This window comes from Nasonia vitripennis, chromosome 1 (genome assembly GCF_009193385.2).
Source record: "Nasonia vitripennis strain AsymCx chromosome 1, Nvit_psr_1.1, whole genome shotgun sequence".
NCBI lineage: Eukaryota > Metazoa > Arthropoda > Insecta > Hymenoptera > Pteromalidae > Nasonia > Nasonia vitripennis.
Window position 1 is genome coordinate 10,321,655 of NC_045757.1, and position 22,881 is coordinate 10,344,535.

The window sequence follows — 22,881 nt, forward strand, 5'->3', positions numbered from 1 at the left end:
AAACGCCCCGGGTTTTCGAGAGCTTTCTTTTTGAATTTCGAGCGGGGGTTGCGCCCAAGCGGGTACGCAGTATCCTTTCTACAAGGCTGAATTTCTCGATTCGAATTCCAGTTGCTCGATAGGAAACCGGGTATAGATAACTGGCACATAACTGGTAAATAAAAGGTTTTCGCTGATCGCGAAAAATTAGCGTTCAGCGCTTTCATATGGGCTTCGTTATTTTCTCCAAAAGCAAAGCACCCTCAGGACGCAACCTCCGTCTCGGAAGCAACCTGCAGCCCACCACTACCGCACCGCGTACACCTTGTACGTGCACTTTCGCGCTCGCTCGCGCGCGTTACGCAACGCAATCAGCGAGTCCCTCTCTCTCTCCGTGGCGCGCACGCACTTTTCTTTCTCTTTCTCTCTCGCTTATCCGCGTCCTCCTCCTCCTCGTCGTCGCTGCCGGCGAGAAAGTTTGAAAGCGAACGTATCGCGCGCGCTGAGAGCAGCGAATGCAGCGGGCCGCGCGGTAGGTATATAAATTGTAGCCGAAACGAAAAAGTAAGAGTCGTCGAGCAGCGGCCAGAAATTCGACGAGCTTTATTTTGATGGTTTTCTCTTTGCGTGATTAATCCTCCGTTGAGAGCCGCCGAGAGTTGGGATATCGGGTGTATTCGATAGTAAACAAGCGTTATCTGAAAATATGACGTGTCTTCGTTTATTGCGCCCAATTTATACAGAAGCGGCTTTCCAGCGTGAAAGCTGTAATCCCCGCGACGACCGTAACTCTATTTCCCCAATATAAAGCTCTCCAGCGCACAATTTTCAAATTTAACCTGCACACGCGACAGCCGCTAAATGCAAAACAACGCATCACTCGCAAAAGCCAATTCAATCATAGAGTCTGCCGAGCGATAACACCGAGCAAATTTCTCCTCATTCCGTTACATGGCTTATCAGCAGCGCTCGATCTCTGCGATCAACCGAGCGCGCTCGCGGTGTACACAGTCCTAACGAGCGAAATTTCGACTGCAGCCTCGCCTTTTCTGCCTTTTTTAACGATCTTTTGTGTAAACGCTCCTAACCGCGCCAGTCAGACGTGCATTATTATTATTATTTTTTTTTTCAACGAGGAAGACAGACGCCTCCATGAGAACCGCTGCACGAGGGTATACACTTAATAATGGATTCGCTTTCGCTGATGGGAATGGAAGCTCGCGCTTTGTCAATCTCATGCGCGCATGGGAATTACGGCTCGAGCTTCCGCGTGTAAAAGTGTTTTGAGGAAACGGCATTTTTCCCTCTCTTGCTGATCTTCTCTTCAAAATGCAAATAACGAAGAAATTTCTCAATGCCGCGCGGGAGAGTACGGCTATATAATTGAAAAAAAAAATCGGAGTAAAACAAACGCGCGCAGCAGCAGAGAGACAAAAGACAATAAACTATGCCTGCGTCATTAGTCCCCTATAACAAAGTAGCGTTTTTCCGTCGCAGGCGCGGCGGCTCCCTCTTTTCCGCGATGAAAATCCCCGCGCTTTCGACTGTATTCTATTCATACCAACACACAGCAGCATAGGAATACTCCTCTCTTATACACGCTCGAGCGAGTCTGTCTTTTTCCGCGTTTCGAATTTCGCGCTTCTTTGACGTTCTCGAGCGCTCCGCTGAACCGAGGAGGATACTTCGTTCCTCGACACAAGGCTATGTTCTGTCGCTGCTTCTTTTTTCCGTTCACCGCGCGCGCACGTGCGGCTTTTTTCTCCAGCTCTCGGGTGTGGCGAGATTGACGCTAATTGCGCGCGAGCGAGAAAAATCTTTTCAGGAAGTTCGCTCTATCCGACTTTTATTCCAACGCTGTTCGTCGATCAGAAAAGCTCGATCGCGTGAAAGTCCGCAAGCTCGTGCCCGATAGAGACAATAATCTCGCTAAGCTATAAAAGCGGTGCGAGCAAAGTTGACCTAGTCGGGGACCGCCGGACGCGCGATCTAAAATTAATTCCTATCTCTCTCCGGCCACCCTCCGTCTGCTGCAGCGTCCAGACCGCCGGCTGCCGCCGTCTCGTCGTTAAACGCTCTAGGTATGCGTGTGCGACTGTAGCGTGCTATAATATGCAGTAGCGAACGACGGTCCCCGTACGAGGTTTAAATTTTTTTTTTATTTCTAAAAATAGTCTCGACTCTCAAATACCCACGAACAATCGACCGATAGAAAACAAAGTATGCCTGGTAGTGTGGAGGACGCACACCTCCGGTTAAATCGTCCAGCAGCTATATCGGCTGCGAAGGTGTCGCCGGAGAGGATTTGGACGCTAAGTGAGGCCGAAGTGCTGCGAGTAAAGGTCGAGCGCTGCATACGCGTATACTGTGTGTGTGTGTGTGTGCCGGCGCGGAAATTGCCGGGGCTTCCGTGGAACGTGCGAAGCCGGACCCGCTGTGCGACGCTATGTATAACGGCTAACGGCAAACTTCGCGCGAATAGTATTTTCTTTCGCTCCCGAGCTGTGTACCACTGGCGGCGGCCTTGACACGCATGGAAATGAATAAAGTATGACAATAACGCGCGTTATATAGGTCGCGTTGACGACGACGGCTCGAGATGCGTTCCATGCGACGTCGGGCTTTTGTGAAAAGTGCGGAATCGCGCGTGGGCGTGAGCGGATTTTGCGCTTGTCATCGCGTTCGTTAAAGTATTTGGAATAAATTGTGAGACGAAAAAGCTAACATAAAGCTCGCCGCACACTTTCTAATACGTTGAATATTACGTTCCGATCGACCCATTATCTCCGCACAATACAAACAATATCTCCCAAACTCGGAATCAATTAAAATAAGAAAGCTCTCATCTCTCTATATAACATTCCACTCCGGCCGGGAGCTTACTTTCCCAACTATACCCGTACGCTCTCACACATGTGCGGACAATATTGAGACGTAAAAGCCATAATGTGTAAAATTCACGCCTATTCAAAACGAAAGAAAACGCGAGCCTGATTTACGCCGGGCCATTAAGGCCCGATGATCGATCGTGGACAAGGCTCGCGCCGATTTTCACTTTCACGCGCACCGATGCAGGATATATTTCAGCCGGAGGTGCCCGTCCGCGCGAGTCGCCCGCGGGAGAATCTCCTCGTATACTTATACACTGGGATACAAATATTTAGGCTGTGCTCGACTGCTATACCACTTGGTCTGAGCCGTATATCGAAGCTTTTTTTATGCGGCTATACTTTTGTCGATCGTAAAGTAAAAGTCTGAATAAGAAAGCGACGATATCGGCTCTCATGCTTTTCGATCAGACGGCGGCCGAAAATTTTCACTCCGAAAATTCGACCGATCTCCCGAGTGAAAACTCGCACAAAAAAAAGCATCGCGCGCCAGCCAGCCGAAAGAGAAACTCGCCATATCTCGCCTAATGCGCCGAGACCATCCGAAAGGACCGGCGTTGACCTCATTTCCGCGAGCGGTCCGACACAAAAGTGGTCCGGCAAGAAAAAGATTCGTTTTCGGCGGAGAGAAAGTCGTTAGACGTCGTCCAAATTCCTTCTTTTATAGCGCCCGGCTCAGTGATACTCGGACGCGGATATACCCTTTTGATATGGCGGTTGCGTAACTATACTCATACCGATGCTCTGATGGAGAGATGGATCGATAGGTGCACTTGACGAATTTTCGTACGAGCAACTGGTCCAGGGACTACTTTCGCTCGCGGCGAGTTCTGACTCTTTATTGACGGGCTGGAAAGTCGAGGCGATTGTTATTGGGGGAGATCGGTATCGTTTGCTACTAGCGATGCTCGAATATTTCAATTCGCTCCGGTTCCATGTGCATCCGCGCGGATACGTTCGCTTTCACTCGCGGACACCCTTAATTGCCCCCGAAATCGAGAAGATGAAAAATAAGGCGACGCGCCACTTGTGCGGCGAGGTAATTAGTATATAAAAAGCTACACGTATACCTTCACCGACGGACATTTTTCGGGAAGAAAGTCGCAGCCGGTCTTTCGCGCGCTGAAATTCAATGTTATTTTTCGACGAAGCGGCGGACGCTCTCGATTCGTTTGTTGAATGTTACACGAGAGACGAGTGTTTATACAGGCGCGTTGATCGATCGTGGTAATTAGAAGGCATTAGCGAGACAGGCCGATCGATCCGGTTTCTGTACTTACTTTTTCGATTTCGAGTCGAGAGTCTTTCCAAGTTATATTCTCGACGGCTGTGATTTAGATTGCCTCGAAGCCGAAGCGTACATTTTAGGAATTTATATACTTGAACAGTTATAGCACGAGAGGCTCAAGCAGCAGGCCCAATAGGACTGTTTTGGCATACAGGTGGCACAGCGCTGTATCTATAGACGGAGCTTCTGCGGCTGAACCCGCGACTATGAAAAAATATATTCGATTACAGCGATTAAAATCAAAGCGGGCGCGAGAATTAACGCCTCTGCGGGGCTTCCGAGTTATGAGTTTATCTCTCGCGATAAGTAGGTTAGACGCCCGCGTTATTATAAAGGCACACACGCCTATATCTATAAGCGATGCTCGGCTGATTAATATCGAAGGCGTTTGAAACTCTCTTTCGTTGATCGCGCAGCTCGCACAAAGAAAGCGGTTGACGCGGCTGGCTCGAAATGCGTGTACAGCAACAATTTCAGCCATATAACTATCTCGATCTCGAGAAAACGCGCCGCGGAGAGAATAACACATAAATAAACGGAAAATATCGCCTCCGTATATCACGCGCGCTCGCGGGTAACAAAACGAGCCCGAAGCCATATTTCCGCGCTGGCGAGAGAGAGAGAGAGAGAGAGAGAGAGAGAGAGAGAGAGAGAGAGAGAGAGAGAGATAACCCGCATGTATAATTGAAAACCAATAAAATAACAACAAGCGCTCTCGAGCGTTATATAGAAGATAGGCGGCGAGCGCCTTGTTTTTGTCGTCCGGTCTAAGTGAGCTTATATACTTCCGCCGCAGATAAGGACCGCCGGGATATATCCTCGGCGCTGCGATCGCGTATCCCAGATATAATTCCTCCTCCTCCTCCGTGTGTTTTCAAGCCGTATGGACCTACTCCTGTATGGGAATAGTCGCGCGCTTTCACTTTTGCGGCCGAAAATTACGCTCGCTCTGAGTCGTCGGATGTATCGGGGCCACGCGCGCTCGGTCGCGCGCTTCGGACTCGTTTTGACTTTTTGCTCTACTCCGGGTCGATCTAATTTCCGACTTTACACCGCCCGCTGTCGAGGGGGCAATTATAACGCGGCGAGCGCGCGCACGAAAGCCAGCAATTACGGATTTCCGATTCCAGAGATACCGATCTCCGCTGCAGTGGGAGTATAATGCTTCGCTGGAGCTAATTACGGCGAGCAAATATTTGCGCCGAGAAGAGAGTGAACGTCTTCGAGAACAAAGCAGAGGCGATCGAACGCTAACGCGTGGGCAGTCGGGGTCCTCGCGTCGTCGGAGAGCAGACCTTGCCTCTCTATGCGCGCGACGGCGCTTTACGGAGATGCAGCGCGTCGACGTATACACGTGTATACACATAGAGACGAGAGAGGAGAGGCGGCCGCTAATGGCTCGGCGATAATTTCGCGCGCTGCGAAGCCTTGAAGCCCATTCGAGCCGCTCGTCGCGCGTAAATCAAGCGCGAGAGCGCGAAGAACGTTATAACCAGTTTCTTTTTTCCCGATGTGCGGGAGCCGCTGCCGGCGCGCGGAACAACTTTTTCTCCCCACGACAATGCGCTCGATCGCTTCGCCTATTATACTTGGAAGTAGGAAGGGAATTCGCGGTTTCGGCTTTTCTGAGATTTGCAAAAAAATTTCGCATCCAGCCGCGATACGGTCGCTTACATGGGGCGAACGACATGGGCAATTGGCGGGCAATAAAGTCCACTTGCACTTTCGCAGCAAATCTCTCGATCGAGCCAATAAAACCGGGGCATAAACGCGCGAGCACGGACGGATAGAAAAATGTCCTAATCAGCTGCCGCCGAGCGCTGCAGGTAGCAGCTCTTCCGCCTGCTTCGGCCTCGAGTGTAATATAGTGAAACCGACGTCTCTCGGCGCAACCGGTTTTCAAGACTGTGTGTGCGTAGAGGTGCACGTAGCGCGCGATGACGCGGAAAAAAATACACGCATGCGCCTATAGATGATGTGCTGACGGAGTTTGCGTGGCGGTCTGGCTGTATCCGGCTGTATCCACTGGCTCGGGACGGATATCGTTATTTTCATTTTAATTTTAGCGTAGTTGGACTTACTACTGTGCGGTGCTCGCTACGAGCTATAGGTCAAGGGAGAAGTGTCTTACCTGAAACAGAAAAGAAATGATCGTATGAGTATATACGCGTATGAATTATAAATAGAGTTTGTGTATTCGTCGGTAAGAAATATTGCACGCGCGTAAATAAAAACGGCGTGTTATTGCAAGCTAGTTAAATTTCATTTTCAAAGCGTACTTTATCGCGTTTTGTTAAATGTTAAAACTGCTCGAACACGACTTGGACATTATTAGCCGGCGGCGCAGCTCGCATGCACACTCGCTGCGAACGGACTGTCCGCGTCGACTCGTTCGATGTTCGTATATTGGAAATTATTATGCAGTTCGTATATATTCGGAAAAGTCCATCGACAGGGCGAGTAATTGCATTGGGTAATTTATCGTCATAATCGTAGATTAAATAATTCAAGATTCTGACGTTTTTCGCACTTTCGCGAGCGCGCCTTTCACTTGACCCATACCGCTCGATCGACGACGACAGCTTCGGAGCCGGTGACAGCGTGCAGCTTGTTTTTTCTACTCCCTCGGAAAGTTAATATGTCACACTTGTACTTTTGCAGCACACTTGAGCAGATAAGCTACCCGCGCGTTAAAAGTATTGAAACGGCTCGAGAAATGCTACGAGCGATTTTAGTTATTTTTCCGAAGAAAACGCATCCAAGCCGGCTCTTCCTGGATATCGACACAGACTTTGCGTCCAGAGAAGGCGAGACAGAGAGAGAATATTCTTCCCCATCGCGCACATCAGACGGTTACTTCACTTTCTATTACGAGGCTAGCGAGGCTAGTTAGCGCAGCCGCTCGTTAACTTTAGGCGGGAATTTTCTCGCGGGAAAGGCTCCGCATCGCAGATATTACACGAGAATCTCCGAAGGGAAAATTATACGAGCGTCGATCTTCCAACTATTTCTCACCTAGCCGCGAAATCAATTAAAACACCCGCCGCGGGATTTCCCTTTCTAAAAACTGTGCGCTCTCTCATACACACACGTACAGACATACATATAGATAAGTAAAAGATAAAAGAGCGCCTCTTAGCGCGACTCATTTCAATAAACAAGGCATATCGCGCGCAGATGCGCACGCGGAAGCGGGGCCCGCGCGCGAGCGAGAGAGGCGAAAGGCCCGGCGGAGAGGAGAAAGGAGCCGTCGTGTGTATACGGCGCGGAGAGAAAGAGAGAGAGAGAGAGAGAGAGAGAGAGGGACCCGGAAGAGAGCCGGGCGCGCTGCCGCCACCGCGGAGAAAGTAATCGCGACCCACGCTGCCGTATAGCCCCACTCCGCGTCTCGTGTACTGCAGAGGTATACGGTGGTGGCGAGGCGGGTCTGCCGGTGGATTTTATGCTGGTTTTACCATTGCCGGCTCGATTTTCGACGCGCTGCTCTATCAAGACCCGATGTGTCTCTTTATACTTGGATTAGTGAAAATAGCTCGACTGCAGTCGCGGAATAAATTATAACGGTTTCACACCCGAATAACGTTCGCACTTTCACTTATGAGATAGCGAGAAAAATAGAACGAGTGTCCAAGCTCCGGCAACGGGTGTCGAAAAAGCCTCGCGCACTGCACCCCCTCGTCCTAAAGGCACTCGCGAGAAGCAGCGCTTAAATTATACTCCCCACTCGAATTTCGCGCGCAAAGAGAGAGAGAGAGAGAGAGAGAGAGAGAGAGAGAGCTCTCCTTCTTTTTCGGTGAAAGTTGCCCGCCGAGTTTTAATCGATTTACGATATCTCGCGCGTCTCGTCTCAGAGATATAATACCCGCACGAAGCAGACTTAACTCAGCGAGTTTAATGACGCGTGCGGAATATTATTACTGCTACTTGCTCGAATTTGAGTGTAATCGATTGTCGAGTGTAACACCTGAAAAACAATCGGGCTCCCCGGAATAGCTGCCGCGTGTACAATGGAGGCAAAAAGTCGGCGTAGAATCTTTCCTGTCTGAAGAGAGAAGGCGCTCGCTGCGCGCGAGCATTACTCTCGCGTCTGCCAATTCAGCTGTCTGGCTGGAGGCGCGCCGCGAACGAAAGTGAAAATCGCGCCGTTACAATGCAGCTTATACACCTGGGTATAGAGAGAGAGAGAGAGAGAGAGAGAGAGAGAGAGAGAGAGAGAGAGAGAGAGACTCTACGTATTGGATTAGATCCTCGCGCGAGCTTCCGCTTTGAGCGGGATCAGATTTGAGAATCATCCGATGCAGTTTATCGCGCCCGATCATTTCTAAAATCTGACTTTACAAGCGCATGCAAATCAAGCCCGTTATACCGCGCGACAGTAGGTCAGGCTGCTATACGTATATACAGTTTTCTTTTTTTTGCTCGCGCGGCTGTCTCCTCGAGGGCGCACGTAATTGTCGTCAGGTGACGGACAAGTTTCGCGCCGCGACATGAGCGATAAACGCTCGCGGTATACGGCCGATAAGAGACAAATGCGTTTTCTTTCTTTCCTCCTCCGCCCGACTGTTATGGCTTCGCTGCTGACGAGAGCGTATGGTGCAAGAGCGCGCGCGGATCGGAAAAACATCAGGAATGGGATTACATCGCGATACTATCGCGGGAAATCGGTGCTAAGCAGGATCGGAAGGGCAGGATTTACTACGTTGGTGTAGCCTTCGAAGGTACGCGCTCAAAGGGAACCAGGAGAAACCCTAGAAAAATATCCGAAAGGGATGACATGTACGAGGGATTGCTTTTTTAAATCCGATTTTCAAAAGCCTCCGCGTCGAAGCCTACATACGTATAGTGTGGTAGGTATATATGCATAGACTCTCTTATCGATAAGCTCCACGTGTATAGTCTCTCCGGTCTTTAAACCGAACTCATTCATACTCAGCTGATCGATGTTGTACATAGTGTTGCATAGTAGTAGATATGCCGCTGCTCTGACGATACTGTGTTATATGTGTGTCAGTGAAATTAGGGCCGGATCAATGAGTCACCTTGAAAACCGCAACGTCGTTGGTGCAAGGAGTCAAATATTTTTCTCGTCTATCTCGATTAAAATTGAATGAGAAGCGAAAAAGCTGCGGCAAGGCTTTCATAAAAAAAATTCGACTCCGAGGCAGAGATTCGAACCCAAACTTCTCAGTTCCAAGCCAGACGGTTTAACCGTAGAGCTATCGACGCTACTATAATCTTACGCTCTACGATCGCTGGAAAGCCAAGAGTTTAATTAATGCAGGCAGTACGCGTACCCGCCTATGCATGTGTATGGGCACATCAGCACAGCACAGGCGGTATTCAAAATATTCATAATCGTGTGTGCCGTCGAGAGCGACTCGACCTGATTAACTCGACTACTCGGCTTATCGCCGAATTGATTATGGAGCCGAACGGATTTGCATACGCTCGGTACACTGCGGTTTGCACAGCTGACGAGCGCTTTGTTGTGCCGATAAGACACGCACAAGCGTTTCAGTAAAATACTATAATTATTATCTACTAACGACGCTTCGCCAAAAACAAAAATTGCTATATAATCCCCCCACTCTCTGGACAAGCAATTCATCGCGCGGCTGCACGTGTGCTGCAGTCGCGACGCGTATAAATATACGTAGCGCGCCAGTCCGCCCACGCGATTGCGCTCGCCTTCTTGAGGCTTCGCTGGATTAGAGCCGACCTTAGCCAGGGTCGAGCTACTCTATTAGACTCACGGCTCTCTCTCTCTCTCTCTCTCGCTCTATGGTCACAGGGCCACGGCAACCGGCCGAAGCCGCGAGAATTTTTCATTCATTATTTATCATTTGGATCAAACATAATCGTTAAAAATTCAATCACTCCAGCGCTGATGTATCAAAAGAGTCCAAGGCTGGGCCGTATGGCAACGCCGAAAATAAATAATATATCTCGCCGATCGGAAAACCAAAGCTAACCCGTTAGCTCAGTGTCTCGCGAAGCTCTCATCCCGCCGCTCTCCCAGAGTATACTTATTCGCTCGGCGAAATTCTAAAAAGACGAGCAGATTAGATAAAGCGGCTGTATCGCACTTCCTCGACTGATTCGAAAATAGAAATTTCCACGACTACTCCGTACTGTAGAGACGGCTCGATGCGCTACTGCACAGTCAAGGACGGCTCTCTCTCTCTCTCTCTCTCTCTCTCTCTCTCTCTCTCTCTCTGCGATGATGTCGTTATCGTCGTCGCCGTCGACGCCGCTCGCGCGCCAAGAGCGAATAACGCGCGGCGCACACGGGTCAGGGGTCAGCTGTTCTCCCAATTTAATTTCGCCAGCGCATCATCGACCTTCTCGTTCGCAATTTCGTTTTTTCTATTATATCTTCGCTTCGCGAACATTACATGTACATATAGGTACGTCGCTGTACACTGTTTTCGAAGCGAGTGACGTCACGCGCGGGCTATGATTGGCCTCCGGCAAATATTGGATCGAACTCGGGGACTATTTTTAAAAAAAACAACGAGCCTCGACACACCTGCGATGCGTGTGACACTTGTAGTTTGCGCTATATCCAGTCAAGTGTAAGGGAACATTTGCGCGAACCGAGTGAAAATTTGGTACACGACGACACGGCACACTTTTCCGAGACTGGCGTATGTTTATCGCGTAAACAATGCTGCCGCCGAAAGAGCGAACTAAAGCTTATTATACGAACACACTTGAATGAATAGTCACTGCGCCGCGCTGCGCCGATGAAAGATAATGAGGTCGCGGGCAGCGCCACGTGATTCGGATCAACAAACGCAACGTGCACCTATCACCGGACTTTTCCTCTCTGCAAATGTCGTACATTTCCCGCGCGGTTTTTCGAAAAACTCTCAGGGTCGTGCACTTCCGCTCATGTGGAATAAAGTTTAAATTTGTTCGCGCGCACGCGGGGCCGGTATTGTTTACGTTGAGCAAAGACCGAGGCCGGGATGTATATAGGTCGTGTGCGCGAATTGCCAACACCTGTTGGCTTATTGCATCATCGATTACTTAATTTTAACATCTTTCTCCGTCTCTCCCTGATTAAATCACCGGTATCGCAGCCTCATTGTTATCGTAGCGACGTTGCGCACGTGGAAGAAAACTCGCGATTTCTGTTTGACCTGCTGTCTAAACGCGAAACTACCGAGTGCTTCCGCGAAAAATCCCTGTGGGCAGAGTTCGCTGAGCTGCTCTGTATGTTTATACGCGCACATCCACGTGCGCAGGTCTGCGAACCGCGGCGCACGTGTCGCGCGCGGCTTGTTTAGTTCCGAGAGAAACGGGAGCACAAGTGACTCGATCAGAAAAATATCAGCCGCGATTTTTTCGCTATACACGGCAACCCACGCGCCGAAATCCCGAGCAAGATCGAATCCGCGCATCGGCCGAGAGAGACCGCGTGGGCTGATGCAAATGCGCCGCAGTGCGCGCTGCACGGCCGCATAACTGTATACACATCCTCCTCCAAGCTCGAGCGTATTTATATGTAGGGAAAGGGAAAACGAGGCAGCTTCCCGCGTGATTCATCCCGCGGAAGAGAGAGAGAGAGAGAGAGAGAGAGAGAGAGAGAGAGAGAGGGGGGCTTGTACAGGGCAGCGGTGAAAGTCGGTGGCTATATTGTGCCGAGCGAGATTTTTCGGGCTTACTGTGCTTCTCCGAGAGCAAAGTCATGTCGTATCGAAGGACGACCCAAGTATAGCGCTTCGACGCGAAGATACAGCAGATGCGAATCGAACACGCCCGGCGAGTCGTATAATATGTACGTCGAAGAGAAGACAGCATAATGTACGTGAGATACATCGTTGCGATAGGTCATCAACCAGAGATAGAGCGCAGAGCGGTGGCGGCGGGGCTCGAAAACGAGATTACTACGTGCGTCACTTGCAAAACTGCCTGGGCAATTAAGTAACGCCTCCGACACCTGCCGTTCAAAAATAGACCGACGGCATATATATCATAGTTATACACACGCTGGAGAGTCGAAGAGGCGCGAGCATTGACACCGGCGCAAACTTTTATGTTTTCCACGTGTGTACACACGCTCTCTTCTGTCGCTCGCTTCTGCTCTCTGTCTTTCTATAGTAGAACGCAGAGACGAAGAAGAAGAAAAATACAGCCATGTTCGAAATTTTCGACGACCTTCGTCTCATTATGCATCGCCGGTTTGCATAAATATAAGCGACGCAGTGTGCAGTGTACAGCAGCGGCGCATCCTCATTATGCAAGAAGGCGACAAAAGTGAAAACGAGCCTCCTCTATTTTTCCACCGCGCGAGAGCGAGCTAGCTTTGAAAGGAAAAGTGCGGCCGCGTGTCCCAGTACTTGTAGCACGTTTTCCTCGAAGGAAGCTTTTGTTTTTTCCCGATTGTTCAGCCCGACTCCGCGTGAATGTATGTATAGATAAGATTGAAAATTTCACGGTCCGGCCTTAATTTTTCAATAGAGCTCTAATATATCCCTGTTCGCGTGTGTGTAGCACAACAACACAGACGCGCGGAATTCGCGCAGATAGCGGCCGTAATAGAGTTGTTTACATAGCGCGAGATAATGCCGCATTTTTCAGCGCAAAACGCGCGAGACGGCAACCTTAACTTTATTGACCTTACAGAGCCTTCCTGTAGCGGCAAAACGTTTATTATTTTGTCTAAGTTTAGCGGCGCTTTTTCCCGCGCGCTCCAAAGTCGAATTTCGATAGGCAACAACATAGACGAGCATAGAACACAAGTGTGTAGTTTTGACACAAGTTTAATTTGATGATTACAGCCTGCGCGATCATACTCCGATTCCACTTTCCGACCCAAACACAAAGTGCGCACTGGCACAAGAGCAGAGGGTTGCGCGTGTATCCTACCGTTCATGTAGACGTGGTGCTGTCGCCAGAGGTGCTGGTACTGGGTCCACCTGCTGCTCGCGCTGTCCTCGTGCAGGGAGGGCAGGGGCGCGTGTATCTGGTGGGCGTGAGTCGTGGGCGGCATCTGCTGCTGTTGCTGCTGCGGCGGCGGTCCGTTGTGCGCCGGCGCCACGACGATGTGCGGGTGCGGCGCCTGCGGTCCCCCGGGTTGCTGAGACTGCTGCGGGTGGTGCGTCTGGTGCAGCACCGCCACCGGCACCGGGGGTGGCGCCAACTGCTGGTACTCCATTGCCGAGGGGTAGAGCAGGGTTGCGGCTTGTTATGCTCCACGGGGTCGAGAGTGCCGTACGACTGGGCGCGCGCGCGTCTGTTCTAGCGGGGGCTGCTGCGCTGAGGTTCACTGCACTGCGTCAGCGGAGCATCGAGATCGAGAGAGTTCTGAGTCTTTAGGCCGATCCGAGGATCGAGAGTTTGCACAGCGGGCCGTTGTACGAGCGGTAGCACCGCATCTAGCCACCGCTCCGTCACTCGCACTCGCGCACGTTGTCGCTGCTGGTGCTGCTGGTGCCGTCGAGCACTGCTCGCATGGTCCGCTGCGAGATCACAGGGAGAGAGCGCACTTGCGCCGGCACTTGGGAGTTAAGCACAACGTACTCGTGAGAAAAAGCTCCGAAATTCGCAACCAGATACGGACGGGTTGCGCGCGCGTGCTTGTGTGTGTGTGTGTGTGCGAGAGAGAGAGAAAGAGAGAGAAAGAAGAGCCGAGGTCTGCAGGGAGCGCAGCACACGTGACGCGTCCGAGCACGTCGTCGCGACGACTGTCAAAAGCGCGCGTACTCGCGCACGTTGCTCGCGCGCGAGCCAGCCGAGAGCGCCGCGAGAACGGGGGACTCGGCTCGCGATTGGAGCGCCCGGGAGTGGGGCGCGTCCCGAAGGTGGGAGATGTATAATGCCGTGTACCAGAGCGCTCGACGCGAGAGCGAGAGCGAGAAAGAGAGAGAGAGAGAGAGAGAGGCGGAAGTCGGAACGACCGGTTGGTTTCCCTTTCTATACGCCGCCCCCGACCGCTACTGCTACTACTACCTCGTGCTGTCTCCGTCACTCTAACGCCGATGATACCTGGAGGGGCTTTTTCTTAAGCGGCGCGATTTTTGACTTGTCCTCTTCCTCTTTGAAAACGCCGCGCTTTTGAGCTTAATCGCGCTGATTGAGGCGTTTACTGCAATGTAACTGTACACGTTTGTGGGGGGTAAATTTTTGCACGAGTATAACGGCGTTGCTATAATGCTCAAACTGTACCGGACAATTAGACACCTAATGGAGCGCTTGGAAAAACTGCGCACGAGATCCAGTTCGTAAAAACACACCCACGCGGCCTCAAAAAAAAGCCTCGAGTAGCCACTTCCGCGTTCGCTGCAAGCGAGCGGGATGCGCTTTTCTCACAAGAGAGAGAGAGAGAGAGAGAGAGAGAGAGAGAGAGAGAGACGACGAAGAGGTGTTCCTGATGGTCTTGCTGGATCTCTTTGAAAAAGGCGAGTAGGTGACTTTTGGAGTAGCTTTTTTCTACGATTAATTAACGCGAAAGTTTAATTTGGTTAATCGAAACGGAAAGGCGCCATTTGTACCGATTATAGAACAACCAGGAGTCAAAAGTCACACGGGGAGAGATAAGAGGCTAAAGTAAAAGTAGCCGAAATCTCGCGGCGGTGACGGTTTCGCTCGAGCGGTTCTCAAAATTCGTCGCAGTCGAAGAAATTGTAAAAGTTTCGCACATGTAAGAAACCGATCGGCTTGTTAAAATCGCTGGAGCAAAGTGGCTTAACGACATTTTTTCCGTTTAAAAACAGGTGAAGAGGGAGAGAGAGAGAGAGAGAGAGAGAGAGAGAGAGAGAGAGAGAGAGAGAGAGAGAGAGAGACAGAGAGAAACTTTTACTCATACGATATAGCCGGGTTTGACTGAAAATCAAGTATGTCAGGCGTTATCATACCTCTGATTTTCGCAATTTATTCACGGCTGCATTAGCCGGAAGCACGCGAGAGCTATATATCGATAATGTATCGAATTATGAAATTGAATTACGCGCATTACGTGTGGGAGTGCAAGTGTTAAATAATTGCGTTACAAAATAGCCATGCTTAGCGCATAATTTTTTCACCCAAAATTCTAACGGTGCTCCACTTTCAGCCCGGACACTCCTCCGACATACTCCTCCACCTCGCGCTTACGCGCCTGGATATGTCTCGACGCGAAATTTACACGAACGCCAGTCTACTTTTACATACACGAGATTTATGTCTTTCGAACGGATTCCCCTTATCGCCGATACATTGGATATACACCTCCAATTTTCATATACGCTACCATTGTGTCGTGTGTGTACCGTTGCGCGATTCCATAAGCGATAAAACACTGGGTGCGCGCGAAACGAGATTTACGGCTTCTAAAATTGCCGGTTAGCGCCGATCGGCATTGAATTAATTGATTTGTTAATCGCCGGTAATTAAGCTGAGGCCTACGTCGGCTGCGATATGAGTTTATACGACTCCGTGATTTATTTAAACTCGCGCAAGCTTGTATGCAAAACGTCTTCATCCGCCGCGAGATCCTGCCAATAAATATCCGCGAGTAGGTATTCTCGCAATTATTAATTATCCTGCAGCGCGAGGGTTACGCAACGATTCAGCAGACATCGCACTCATGGCGATTGCTAAAACTAGGAGTCGCTCGTCTGCGTGGTGCACGAGGGGAGAGAGACTTGAATGCGCGCGGGTAAGGGAAGGATGACGCGCGGCTGCAACCTGTTGATCCTGCGGCGGCGGCGGCTGATGCAAGCAGCGATTGATGAATTATTTCAGCTCATATGATGAGCGCGAGAGGTTTTCATCGGAGGATAACGAAGCGAGTAAAGCGTGAAATTATAAATCAGCCTGTACAATAGTGGGTCAGGTACAATGGAGCACAACCGTTATAACCATTACGCTTGAGTCATCTCTCCCGAATCCATATACAACACGCACGCACACACACATACACACCGAGTGTATTAAAAGAGTCGATAAGTGACTGGCGTCCTTGCGAAGCGCGCCTCCGAAATCTGCATCCCGAAATTTCGGCCGAGGAACCGAGAGAAAGAGATCTTGACCTCGATCTGGCCGAGTGAAAAATTCTCCTCCTCGCGCAATCTCGTCCCTTCGAGTCAGCCAGCGGCTCGTGTGTATTTTAAGGAGGCCGTAGCGGCGCGCACGCACATCGCGGAGAAAGAGCTGAGCCAGGAGTACAGTGTGCACGGGCGGAGAAAAAAAAAGAGAGAAGGAGAAGGAGGAGCCGTGTACCCGGACGAAAGAGAACATTTCACTAGGAGAGGTGAAAGTCGAGCCGAAAGTGGTTCCTCGAGTTTCGGCAGTAGCTCTGGGTCCCCCCTGAGGACCTTTCTCTTCGGGGCCGTTTCGCGCGCGCGCCAGAGTGTAGGTTGGGCAACAACTTCCGTAAAGGCCGAAATCTCACTTTTTCCGAGCGTTTTTTTTTCTTTTTCCGACGCCGACCACGACGGGGAGAGTCCGAGGGTGTGGGACCGCCGGCGCGGATCTGTGTCAGCGGAGGAGATAAGCCGCGAGGCGATTGACTTTTATACTCCGCGCGTATAATTGTGGACCAACAGATTTTTAAATCGTTTACTTAGCCAATTAATGAATCAACAGCCGTATCGCTGAAATCGCTCGACGCATCGAGATATTGCGAAATCCCCTGTTTCTGAAAATCCTCCTCCTTCGATTCTGCGCCGAAAGGGAGAGAGAGAGAGAGAGAGAGAGAGAGAGAGAGAGAGAGAGAGAGAGAGAGAGAGAGAGAGAGAGAAAGAGAGAGACAGGAGAAAGAGAAAGTCTGCGGGTGAGCTTCTCGTGATTTTACGCTAATTTACACGGCGGCGGCTACCGATATCTAAAAACGATAGCCGGCGAGCTTTCTCGCGACGACGAGATATCGCTCTTTTGGTCCTTTTTCGAGCTTGTCTCCCCGCGAGTTTCGTCCACGACTCTATAAGCGCCGACTTCATTCGCTTCCGCGTTTGGCGCTGCCTCACGAGAGCGTATACTGTGTACTGCTTTCGGCCCGATGAAATCCCGCTTTGGCTTATCGGCAAGCCGCAATAATAAACGACAAATTTTCGTTCAATTATATACGCTCATCTCCCAATTAACCGCGGCGGGAATTTCGCTTTCGTTTTAAAAGGCTGGGAACCGCGCGCGCGCACGCGTTATAAAAATAACTTTCTACATACGCGCTGTTTGTGGCGGAGAGCGAATTTCGAAAAAAAAACTTCCATCGCGACTCGATCCTCGTCGCAGCCTGTGAGATCCCCCGGCGAGATTCCGGCGGAAATTCGAAAACGTGCACACGTAGATTATACACGCGAGAGAGAGAGAGAGAGAGAGAGAGAGAGAGAGAGAGAGAGAGAGAGAGAGAGAGAGAACGAGATGCGTGCATCGCAGTCGCGAGCAGCGCAGATAAATCGAGGCAAAGCGCTCTCGGATAACTGACCTTCAAAGAGCGGGAGGCAGACGTTATTCGCGACAACGGAACTCGCTGACGTGAGATAGGCATCGCTCGGTTTTTCGGACGAGTTCTCTTTCTCCCTCTCGTTCTCTCTTAGGTATAGAGCGTGCGGAGTGAATTTTGAGAGCCGACAAAGAACTTTACCATATTACAGTGGCGCGGATCATCAGAAAGAAAACAAATGCTTCCGCGAACTGAATCCACGACGCTCTCAGCATCCGATCACTTTTACTCCATTTTACTCGTCCGAGGCAGCAGCGCGATTATACAGCTCCATGCTCTCGCACAACTCGTTTCCGCGCGTCAACAGGTTTCGGGCCCGTTGTTCGCGGCACGCGGCACACTTTCGATTTCGGCGCTCGCAAAAAAGGAGGTCAGCGGCGAAAATGTTTATACATCCGAGATGCGCGGATTCGTAAGGGGATCACGATTATCCTTCCATGTCCCTCTCTCGCTTTTATTCCCAAGTTGGGAGAGCGCGACAGCGAGTGTATGTAGCTTTTAAGTTTTTGATTTACTCGAGGAGGAAATTTCGGGTACATATTATAACTCGCTGTATATATTGTGCGCGTTAAAAGGAGAAAACGAAAGTCCATGATTCGTTCGCCCGAGAGATGGAGAGGGGGAGAAATTGGGCATCAGTATATTTAGTCGGAGCGAGAAATTTGATTAACGGCCTTTGATAACTATAGCGCGCGCGTTGATTCTTTCATTGGCCTGATGATGATCGACTGTACTACGACGAATTTCACGTTGATCATCCGAATGAGTAGTACCTATACTTTCACTGACGCGCGAGTTTCGTGATCGCACACACGTTGTATACCAAGCCAAAATCAAAATCCAAGCCAGTAAATAAATAAATCGTTCCCAAGCAGTTGCACTCGATTATACAAGCGCTGAGCAGTACACACCGCGGGGAGAAAATCGCGCGGCTTTAATTTATTAAGTCATTAACTTTGCCGCGCTTAACGAACCGACCTTATACGCACCGACGACAACGACGACGACGACGACGACGACGACGACGACGACGACGACGAGAGGCTCTATATGCAAACGCGGAGAGTAATTATCGCTCGTCGTATAGTTGAAATCATTTATTCATAACGCGCACGTCTCTGGCGTTATTTTTACATTTCGCGCGCGCAGATGTTATAATTGCGAGGATGAGCTGCTGATTACTGTAAAAACGATCTCGAGGTATACTACTCACGCGTTAAGCATTTCAGCTCCTCCGATAGAAGCGTATATAGTATATACATATATAGTACGTAAAAGCAGTCCCACAAATCTCCGATCTCGGCAATCATCAAATCTCCGCCCAGACAATAGCTCGCATTAGCCGGCGTATAAAACGGTCAATCGAGTTGCGGTCGTCTCTCAAAGTGTGCCACGACGCGACGAACTTTCGATTAAATATACGAGAGTATAACGTATATGTAGCGAGGCTGACGCGCATATACATACGCGGGAAAGCAAATAGGAGCTCATGCGAGAGCAATTAGCAGCTGACGAGCAGATGTGTTTCAGTGTTTGCAGGCGCAGCTCGGCTATTGTCGGACGAATTTAGAGAGGCTCGCGAGCGAGGATGTACCGTCTCTTGTTTAACGTTCTCGCAATATACCGTATACCATGCGGGAGCTGACGATTGCCAGAGTTTTCGAGCGTTTGGACGGACGCGTTTGTCATTTCAAATGCGCAGGCGAGTTTTGCGAAGCGAGCTCGTTGTCGACGCATATTCGAGAAATATTAGCGAAGCCTCATTCCGGAGCTTTTCTTTACGCCTGCGGTTGCACAACGCGATAGGCGCCGTTGTCTTTCTTTCCCAGTTCCAGTGAAACAATTTACACGTGGCACATACCCGAGCTGACCTTCGTAGCAACAGTAGAGCGAGGATTTTATTTTTTTAAATTTTCTCACTAAGGCGCGGACGACAGCTACTTCGGCGCAGCCGTATTTACGACCCGACGTTACTCAAAGTGTCTGAAATAAAAACGTGAAAATCATCGTCGATACAAATGAGCTTATAGCGGCTCCAGAGGAAACCTGGTCGGCTTATGGGGCTCGTCTTCAAAAAATCGACGTCCGCTCGACGACGAAGATTTTGCGGCAGCGATAATCCCGCCGCGCTCGATCGCAAAAGAAAAGAAGGAGGAGCTTCGTCAAGTGTGTATAGAAATCGAACGATTCTCATGGTTCACAGCGAGCCGTCGTGCATCAGGTTGTACACGGTGGCGTGTCCGTCGGTAAGGCAGGATAATCCCATGCGGTTATGCCCGGGGCTATCGGGTTTCTGATCGCGAATCGGGCAAAAATGCTCGTTTCGAACTCTATGCTTTATTATTTTCAATATACTTGTACAGCACCATTGTGTACAGTATGTGGAAACAGCCATCATAGAAGTATGCTCGAATCGCAGGCGCCGCCCTTCGGATCCTCCGAAAAAAAGAAGCGTGTGTGTGTGTGTGCATAGCAGCTCGCGTCGGTAGCAGCGGCTCGCATTTGTATACCCGCGGCGCATCGCAAGCGTGAGTAAGAGGACCGGACAGCCCGTGAGGCCGCAAGAGACTGGCGGGAAATACGAGATATACGTATAGGTATTCATCTGAAGTGAACTGAAACTGAAGTGTTGCGGTTCGTCGTTATGTTATCGCTAACACGTCAGTCGCTGCGACACAGAACGTTAGATTATATACAGTCCAAAAATATTGCATATTCGCAGATTGCGCAAATTACGCAAGAACGAATACAAAATCACGAAACAATTAGCGCTTCAATACGATCCGCCAGGTTCATTGTCTCGGCCTCATCGCCGACTCGGAAAACACACTGCCCTGCGTGTGCACACATAATAATGCCGTCTTATACATGTGTACCATAATAGTCGTGCACCGATGGGCAGCGCCGCCGTCGTAGCCTGTCAGCGCCAGACCGCCGGCGTTTTGTTTCGGGCGTATCACATCGACGAGGGGATGCGTTGCTAAGCATGCCTGTATTTATATACCTCGTGCGCATTATAGCCCAAGAAAAGAGAGCTGCTCGCTCGACTCGAAGGACTGAAGTAATTTGCTTGTTCTGCGTTACGATACGCCAGCCATTAGTGGGCATGGGTGTATATAACCTAGCGATGGTATACTACTCTTGTTTACTTTTTTTAGCTGCTGTTGGCAGTGTGTATGAGGGAAGTGGTCGTAAACGTATTGACGATTGATTTATAACGGTCACTATTTTAATCGCGCTATTTTCCGATGCATAATTGATTTAAAAGTCGACGCGGAGTGTATTTATTATAACTGCTGCGTCGAATTGAAAGTCCGTTATATTAGCAGCAGCGGCCCGCGTATGAATTATATAAATTTGTCGCGGTGCAGTGTAGAACGGAAGTCTGCGCGTCGATTTACGCACTTTGTCAAAAAGTTCTCCTTCAAAAACGAGCACTCGTTATTATTACGATCATTTTATTGGGCCGACGATGATATCGTGCGCGTTTTATTGGCGAATCCATTTCCTATATGGACGTGTATATATATATATATATATATATATATATATATGTGTGTGTGTGTGTGTGTGTGTGTGTGTTTCGGGATAATTAACGAGGCTCGTTAAATTTACATAAACGGGCGTCGCAAAAATGGGTTTGTATACGCACAGGTGCGAATATTTTCTTCAAATTTATTCAAGTTTCGCGTGGAAGAAAAAAGTACACGCAAAGCGACTGGACGTACTGTTCGGAATAATTCACTGCGCGCGTGGAGAGTCGTAGTCGCGGCGCGGAATCGGTGCCTCTTTTTTCCACCTCCGGCGGACGTCGTTACACTCGTCTGCGCGTCTGCGTGTATGTACAGTGATGATACACACGTGCAATTCTCGTGACTTTGAGAAAAATGAATAGCACAGCGGAGGCAGTGGAGCGCGTTTGACATTGCACGATTTAGAGGCTTATTTCTCAATTTTTTCTCTCTCGCGCGGTTCGTCCGACGTGAAAACCCGCAGAGATATGATTTACCGTCGAATTACTATCAATAAGCGCGTCGGAACAACGAGCACCGGCGCATTATCGATACATCTCGCGAATAGTCGTGAAACGACGAAGAAAAAAATCTCACTCGCCGCGTTTTTTGTAATTCGCAGGAGAAAAGACGCGCAAAGGATGCGACCGGTAGATCGTGACAAATCGTGACAAATCGCGCAGTCTAACGGAAGATTCTCGAATTCGCGCATTGTCTTGCCGGAGAAAAATTTATTAGTAAGTGAGAAATTAATACGTCCGAACTATACAAGCTGAAGTATAATCCGGAGGAAAAATTGCGAGAGAAGAGCGTCTGCGGCGAGAGTAATACGAGTGCGTGCTAAAGTGAGGATGCGTGCGACGGGATGTGACGTCGCAAGGTCGTTTCGCTTTGTTTGGTCGTTCCGCGCGGGATTAGAATCGATCGATGCGACGTACGATGTTGACGTCGTTATAAGTTCAATTGGAATTTTGAATCCAGTGAAATTCGTCTTTTCGATGCGCGATATTCAACGGTCGTTCGCGTTATGTCTTACTTTGTCTCTGAATCACAATAGACCCTTATTGTGGTTATACATCGTTTCGTCACAGCGACGATTACGATTCATTCGAGCATAGAATCAAAGCTGTGCATACATTTCTTTTTTTCCCATAATTCGCCGACAATTGCAACTATACGAAGTGAAGATTGACGACGACTCCTAGTTTTAAAACTCAATCTCACATCGTTTAAAAAAGTCTTTTTAATTAAAATTAAAAACAAAAAGAAACGAAATAAAGGATTCGCTTATATTTACGCTATAATATACACGCGTGCGCGCGGGCGCACAAAGAAGCGGGAGAGAGAGAGAGAGAGAGCTCGCGGTGGAACTCATGCTCCGCGTAATTAATGGCCAGTACGCTTATAAATTATCGGCCGCGACGTGGCGTTTACGCGCGACTAGTATCGGCACACAATGGATGAGCCTTTTCCCTGCCTGTACACAGAGCCGTTAAAAAAAAATTTCCTGCAAAACGCACACGCGACGATTGTTTTCGGCTTGAGAAATAATCAACGCGCGCGCGCATGTGTCCGTATAGATATCGTGAAAAACGAAGGAGGAACGCTGGGAAAAAATATCACGGCTTCGTGATTTACGACCGTCGCTGCTTTCATCCGCGCTTTCGGACGTAAATGAGCGCTTTCATTGGCCAGATCTGCCCGAGGAAGTAATTGAAGGTGGAGGGACGCGGGACTTGTTGTGCGGAGTATAGCTATATAGGCTTGTTTTACATCGGGGCTTGA

The 22,881-nt window shown here is 49.7% G+C and overlaps 1 protein-coding gene across 10 annotated transcripts in view; it reads right to left on the reverse strand.

Moving 5' to 3' along the window:
• LOC100119014 (hepatic leukemia factor) overlaps positions 1-22,881 on the reverse strand; it is a 49,665-nt gene that overhangs the window by 21,402 nt on the left and 5,382 nt on the right. Inside the window, exon 1 of one of the 10 annotated variants that reach the window (XM_016981199.3) lies at positions 13,030-14,411. The exons of the other annotated variants lie outside the window; for them this stretch is intronic. Coding sequence (XP_016836688.1) covers positions 13,030-13,318 — 289 coding nt within the window. The 5' untranslated portion in view covers positions 13,319-14,411. Of the gene's footprint in view, positions 1-13,029; positions 14,412-22,881 lie in introns of those variants that run through there. 10 annotated transcript variants of the gene reach the window in all.